At 54.2% G+C, this 6,717-nt stretch overlaps 4 protein-coding genes across 4 annotated transcripts in view; 2 read left to right on the plus strand and 2 right to left on the minus strand.

Annotated features, from left to right (window-relative positions):
- Positions 1 to 132: 132 nt before the first annotated feature.
- On the minus strand, positions 133 to 909 carry L969DRAFT_47111 (uncharacterized protein; the record flags this gene model as incomplete). Its single annotated transcript, XM_014713634.1, has 4 exons — positions 133 to 266; positions 314 to 500; positions 556 to 621; positions 673 to 909. 4 exons carry the CDS (start codon positions 907 to 909, stop codon positions 133 to 135), a joined length of 624 nt encoding a protein of 207 aa, XP_014569120.1.
- A 517-nt stretch (positions 910 to 1,426) lies between these two features.
- L969DRAFT_46495 (uncharacterized protein) lies at positions 1,427 to 2,681 on the plus strand (the record flags this gene model as incomplete). The annotated part of the gene is made up of 4 exons (XM_014713635.1): positions 1,427 to 1,820; positions 1,862 to 2,034; positions 2,091 to 2,157; positions 2,215 to 2,681. The coding sequence occupies 4 exons, from the start codon at positions 1,427 to 1,429 to the stop codon at positions 2,679 to 2,681; spliced, it is 1,101 nt and encodes a 366-aa protein (XP_014569121.1).
- Positions 2,677 to 4,809, minus strand: L969DRAFT_98370 (uncharacterized protein; the record flags this gene model as incomplete). The annotated part of the gene is made up of 7 exons (XM_014713636.1): positions 2,677 to 2,886; positions 2,935 to 3,245; positions 3,292 to 3,444; positions 3,498 to 3,638; positions 3,685 to 3,739; positions 3,787 to 4,430; positions 4,732 to 4,809. 7 exons carry the CDS (start codon positions 4,807 to 4,809, stop codon positions 2,727 to 2,729), a joined length of 1,542 nt encoding a protein of 513 aa, XP_014569122.1. The 3' UTR covers positions 2,677 to 2,726.
- A 1,094-nt stretch (positions 4,810 to 5,903) lies between these two features.
- Positions 5,904 to 6,717, plus strand: part of L969DRAFT_616448 (uncharacterized protein) — a gene marked incomplete at its 5' end in the record, with an annotated part of 3,485 nt that continues 2,671 nt past the window's right edge. Inside the window, 2 exons of the mRNA XM_014713637.1 lie at positions 5,904 to 6,231; positions 6,279 to 6,694. Coding sequence (XP_014569123.1) covers positions 5,904 to 6,231; positions 6,279 to 6,694 — 744 coding nt within the window. The remainder of the gene's footprint in view (positions 6,232 to 6,278; positions 6,695 to 6,717) is intronic.

The following is a 6,717-nucleotide window of genomic DNA, read 5'->3' on the forward strand; positions in this document are numbered from 1 at the left end:
ACGAGCGAGCAGTGCGACATGTCGAATTCTGTCGTCTCAAAAAAACACCGAGGCCTGATTTCATTTCTTGTAGGATGCGCGTAGGCGAAGGCAACGAGGGCGGTTTGCAATTGGCAAGCGATAGATGACTGTTCACCAAGTGCCCGCTCCGTAATTATCGAGAGGGAACAGATGGCGATTGGCGACCACGCCGCGCGAGCTAAAGATCTTGAACGGGAGGTGGGAGCCGTTGAAGTAGTAGTCGCCGTCATAACTGTCGTCACCAACTGCAGACGAGATTGAGCGGCTGTAATCGTGCCTGAGAGCTGCTTACTGCGAAAACCGACCGTCACTGCCACGTGATGATACAGGACAAAGTCGATCTCAACATTATTGCCTTTGCTATCCGCAGTCGTCCAGACGATCCCGGTATGCAAGCCACCTCTGCATCTCACGTCCACATGCTGGAAGTAATCTCCAGCGGCAAGTCTGCCTGCTTCAAAAAGGCCGGTATCTGTGTTCTGCAAAGGCGGCGGCCATCAAGTCGAGTCCTACGCGAGCACCGCCGAGACCTACATAGACAATCTGTAGCGTCTTGACAAAGTTGACATGCTGGCCAGGGCCACCGATTTCGAAGCCGAGCTTTGCCAAAGTAAGTCATACCTGATCTTGACGACGGACCAAGGTACTTACAATCTCGACAGGATTCGAACGCTTCACGAGTTGGTTGCTCGGCGCGGCACCAGCAGGACTGACAGCGACGGACATGAAGCCGAGCAAGGCGCATATCATATATGTAAGCATCTCAGCTTTGGCAGAGTCAAGGCTGGTGAGATTGTGAGATGCAAAATATGACACGATATGCGTTCGAACATGGCGACGGTCTTCCTGACCACTGTCACGACGACGGGTTGTCAGCTGAAATGCCATGGCTCCCGTCGCTGCTACTTCAATTAGTTGTGCTGCCGTTGCCTCCGCTGCTGCTTCATGTAGCGGTTCAAAGTCTCTCCTTTGCTGCGGTACAAGGAGTCATCAAGGCGCCTGGGACCTGCAGGTAAGCCGAACGGTTGCCGACGACCGCCGATACTGACACGGTCGATCAAGCGAGCAGCGCTCGAATGGCTGTTGATCATTCAAGATGAGTGATTGCTTGCCTCTCACGGGCCGGCGAGCTGGTGGGCAGATGCATAATTACAATGCCGCGGTGGTGTGAACCGGGATCAGGCCAGCAGCAAATCGATGAGATGAAGAGTGTGTCACGTTCAACAGTTGATGGGGAGTGAGGATGCATTGGGAAGCAGTCATGAAGCACACTGAGTACTCAAGCATCTTTGAGCTCTGCGCGCCCTACATAAAGCTATCGGCCTATCGACTCAGCCCAGACAGCGCGAGCGCGATTTTAAATTTCAGCGCCTTTCAGCATTCACCGTCGTAGGTCGGCTTGAAGATGCCGGTCAAGCGGGCAGGCAAAGCTAATGGCAGCGCGAGCCATGCCCCGGCGAGTGCATACACGAATGGACATGAGCACAAGCAGCCATCCGGTCTCGTCGCGGCGCAGGACGAGGAATCCGACTCGAGCAAGTCACCCCTTCGACGGAGTACGCGAGGCAAGAGCGCAGCCACGACAGAGTCAGAGTCAGACACTGCCACTCAGCTGCCCAATGGCAGTGGCAACGGTCTAACAAACAAGTCTACGCCTGCTGCCAAACGAGCGAAAAAGATTATCAAACGGTCGACCACGACAGAGGGCGATTCGACATTTGCGCAGCTCAAGGCATGGTCTGACAGATGGGAAGTTCCTCGCAAGATCCTGCACACCTCAATAGGCAAGTCAATCACTCGTCTACGCGCTCTGTCTTGATGATCGTTTTTCGCCCGTCAGGCTTTTACGCGCTCTACTGCTGGGGGACCGACATTGCAGTGACGGCACTGGTCAGGTACCAGTCCGTTGCGCTCATCATCATTGCCTCTGCCGAACTACTCAGACACAACAACGCACCTTTCGAGGCCTTCTACGAGAGCGTCCTTGGCTTCCTCATGCGCGAGTCTGAAAAGGTGGACCCACTCCGGAGCTGCGCCAACGCGATGCTGATGACGTTGTGCCGGAGCAGAAAGGCGTCAATGGGGTTGTGTACTACCTCGTCGGTGTCATCACTGTCCTGTCATTGTTGCCGACAGGTGAGTCTCTGCTTGCCATACGCACCTCGGAGTACGGCTTGCTCATCCCTTGCCCAGACATCGCCGTGCTCTCTGTCGTGATCCTGTCTTGGTGCGATACAGCAGCATCGATCACTGGAAAGAACTTTGGCAGCTACACGCCCAGACTGACCTCTATCAGTCGCTTCTTTGCGCCTAAGAAGTCATTAGCAGGCTTCATCGGTGCTGCTGCGACGGGCGCTTTCTGCGCGTGGGCTTTCTGGACATCAGCAGCGACATGGGGTCCTCATTCTTCCACTTCATGGCTGCATAATACCACACCCAGACTCGTTGACTTTTCAGGCGTCAAGACTCAAAGGCCTTGGGCACACATCCCTCGATTGCCCTCACCTCGATCGACGGTCTCGCTACCGGTCCTCATGTCGGCGTCTGCTCTCATATCAGCAGTCGCAGAATCGGTCTACGTCTTCGGCCTTGACGACAACCTCGCGCTACCATTGCTGAGCGGCTTTGGCATTTGGGCGTTCATGTATACGATGGGATGAGCAGCAAAAATTAGATGCATGCAGTCTTTAGAGGCAAGAGATCAGTCAAAAAAGCATCATCTCGTCTGCCTCGTCTACTTCTCTGCTGAGCAAGCCGGCAAGCATTCTGCTGACATATTGCAACAGGCTCCCTGTGTTTTCAGCGGCCTCAATCGCTTCGATCTCTGCCTTTCGATGATTCCACAGCATCCGACTGAGCTCTTGCCTGCATTGCATTTGAATTCTGTAACGATCCCAATATATCTGGACGCACTTGACCTCATCGTCGAGCGTTGGACGTGCCAGCATGCTAGTCGCAAGTCGTCTGTCGCGCTCGGTCAAGGGCAGCCATCTGACGAGGCTACATTCGTCGAGGTCATTCTGCCGCAGGCCGAGCCAGATCATCCGGGGACAGACAAGATCAGCAGCTTTGCCACTGTGTCTGAGCGTGCCATGACGATAGCATGCTAGGATGTCTATGCCGTGCGGATCGCCGTCGACTAGCGCAGCAATGGTAAGCAAGCGATCTTCTCGCGAGATGCGAGCGATGAGCGAGCGCGTGGCAAGGTCGGCATAGCCCCGACCCTGCAACTCCGTCAGAACTCTGCCCGGATGCGCATCTATCACGTACGGTGATAATGATGCCCGGACCGTGGTCAGCCTCTAGCATGGGAAGTAGATGGGCCAGCGAGCGAAAGACGGCTTCTTTTTCTAGCACAATGACCCAGCGCGCGTTGAGAATGTCGATGGACGAGACAAGCTCAGCGGGAGGTATCAGGCAGCCCTGACTTTGCTCAGTGAGACCAGACCAAGCCCAGTCACAAACGAAAGACTGACGGTTGTTGAGCCCCGACCATCTAGCATTGTGCCTTCGCTTGAGGTCAAGACGAGAGCACCTGCGAAGAGACCCTTGGCGGCTGCGACGATGTTGATGTCAAAGCGAGTTCGATCAATTGTGTGTGCTAGCGGATCGACGAGCTGTATCGCGTGAGCACCACACGACTTTAATTCAACGCAACGTTACTCTGTCTACAGTTTTCTGCCTCTGAAAAAGCTGCGGGTCGGCATAGTACAACTCGCTAGCAAGTTATCAGTCTGGCACACGTGCTCAGCAAGATCAGCGCACCGTTTTGTGACGATGCGCCGGTCGTCCATGGCGGTCATAGATAGTTCGATCAGACGCAGCAGACTGGTCAGATCTCGTGCACTCCTCGCATGCTTGGGGTACATGATGTGTCTCTCTCCAGACCGATTCGACGTGTCTTTCAGTGTGATCGATAGAGTTCGGGTCGTGTGAACGCCGGAATTTTGGTCGACTGTTTCGTCTAGCAGACCTTGCATGAGAGGCAGTGCAAGCCTCGCGAGTGCATTCAACTCAGAGGCCTTAGGATTATGATCATCTTCTGCGATTCTAGCATCGATGGAAGTGTTCGCAGAGCTTTGCAGTGTGGTGTTGATGGATGTAGGCTGTGAAGGTTCATCGCTGATGATATCTTGCGCGGGGCTTCCAGGTGCGTCGGAGGATTCATCGAGCACATCACTATCATCATCGATGAAGCTGAATACATCATCGTCTGCGTTCATTCGTTCGCGAGGCTTGTGGAGGGTGGCGGCCGTGGGGAACGGTGTGCCATGGGGAATGATGTGCCATGCGCGTTGTGTATTTGCTACGTCATCAAAAAGCCCTATGGTTCTCTGCTTCCTCCACAAGAAGCTCATCCATTTCTCTTGAACCACAACGCCATCATTCTCTGTAAGGTATCGTCGCCTCTTCAGCCATTTGAGATGCCGATGACAAAGCATGCATGCAGATGGAAGTGACAGGCATCAAATCACAATCAGCACGGCAGTGAGCCTGTGTAACATGAATCACATCCCACGTTGTTGGTGTTTGGTTGGCAGCAGCAGCCCTCCTGCGGACTACATCAGCCTGCGTGTATCAACAGTGTCGCTGCAGACCATAGGGAAGAACTTTGCTCCGGCTGTCGTCAAGCAATTGCCCAGCACGCCGACATAGCAATTCGGCTTATGTGTCCATCAACAATGGCCAAGCAAATGCTTGCACACGTACATCGGCCCCAACATCGAGACCAGCTCGAACGCGAGCGAGAAAGCACGACGAGAGTATCATGAGCATCCGAGCGACCATCTCGACACCTAAGTGATTCTGCAGTCTGCAGTCCAATAAAGCGGAGCTACATATGGCTCGATAGATACTCTAGCGTTGCATCTAGCGTGATCGGGGCCAGAGCGTCTGCTCGCTCGAATCGATGATGCACGGCAGTATCTATCGCCAGATGTTCAGATGCAACACACAACTGACAGGATCACATCATTGCCGCAGAGCACTGCTCGATGCATGCATGACATACGGGGGAAATCCGACTCTCAACTGGGAGGACTGTTTGTCAGTCAGTATGCAGCATGGGCAAGACTCGGCCTCTGACCATCCAACATCGGCTATGCCGCAAGCCTGACAGCCATATGCAATGCTGTATGCATTACAGCGGCAGCATTCCTGACATGCCCGTCAGATCTCGGGCAGCCAAACAGACAAACGATTGGCACTGACGCCCGTCTTCAGCTGAGATTTGTCGATGACGACACAGCTGCTACTAGGTGCAATAATGCCGCATTGAGCCTGATCAAAGGTCACATTAATGATGTGCATAGCTTGATCTGGCCAACCGAACCGAGACAAGCGTGCTTGCGGCGGCGAGCACCGCCAAGATGACGACATTCGCGTTTGTCAGCATGTCTCAAGACTCGCAGTGGGTATGCGAAGATACTCTTCGAGGACTCGGTGACCACACGAATGAGCAGCTAGTCAGTAGAACGGACGGACGGACGATTCTTAGGCTTTGCGTGTACTAGAGGCAAGACCCTACCAACCTATCAGTCCGCTCACCTCATAGCGACTGAATCCGCATGTGACGGGAGCTGCTGTGAGGCAGATTCGATAGAACCCGAGTCGCCTTGCCCGAGCGGTACCTCAGCGATTGACGTCTCTTCAAGTGCGCGGCTCGCTCACATGATGGAGCGTCAGATGCAGCACAGTCACCCATGTGACAGAACAGCACGTATCTGTTACCTCCGCGCAAGGTCCCGGCCTATCTCTATCAACCGTATCTCGCGCGTCAATTCAAGTCAACATAGGAGCGCATGCGATACACATACTCTCTTATCGTCGGTGACGGGCGCTGAGCAACGCAACAGTTCGCTTATTGATGCGTTCTCGGCAACATGACCTGTTCGATTGCTTTGCTACAATCGCTACTCCGACCCATATTACTCGTCCATCGCAATTGCATCCAGAAGCAACACGTGAAGATGCAGATCGCCTTGCAGCTTCTCGTCGCCGCTGCTTACGTCGCCGATGCCTCTGTCATTAAGCTTCGCGCTCATCAACATCGTCACCACCATCGTCACCACTTGGTAACGGATACTTTTCTCCCGACTCGCAGCTTTCAGGACAGCAGCTTCTACGTCAACTTGACAGTCGGTACGACCCATCCGGTCACGTACGAGAATGTCATGCTCGACTCGGGCAGCGGTCCGACATGGGTCCNACGTGAGTTNCTGCGCCCAGAAGCCGGTAAANCTGACGCGCGTTGTCAGCCTACAAGCCTGGACCGTCTGCCGTCGCAAGCAACGTTCTTCTCGCCGAGATATTTGCCGATGGCACCTCTGCTATCGGTAATTTCTACACCGATCAGGTCGCAGTCGGTGACGTTCACCTCAAGCTCGCTTTTGGAGGCATCCCTGGCCAAAAAGGTCACGAATCACCCGATCCTTCGGCACAAGGTGGGATCATCGGTATTGGCCCTCAATCGCTTCAAGATGATGTGGTTACCGACGGTGGCGGCAAGGCTGGTCAATACCCCAACTTCATGGGATCTCTCGTCAAGGCTGGCCTCATCAAACGTAATGTCATCGGCCTTGGCTTCAGTATGGCAGATCTCTGGGATGCCTCACCCGTCGACAAGGGCGGTATTGTGCTTGGTGGCATTGATACCAGCGTCCTCAAGTCAGAAGTGACTTACTCCCCTCATCTGCC

This window comes from Mixia osmundae (genome assembly GCF_000708205.1).
Source record: "Mixia osmundae IAM 14324 unplaced genomic scaffold scaffold_3, whole genome shotgun sequence".
In the NCBI taxonomy this organism is placed as follows: Eukaryota; Fungi; Basidiomycota; class Mixiomycetes; order Mixiales; family Mixiaceae; genus Mixia; species Mixia osmundae.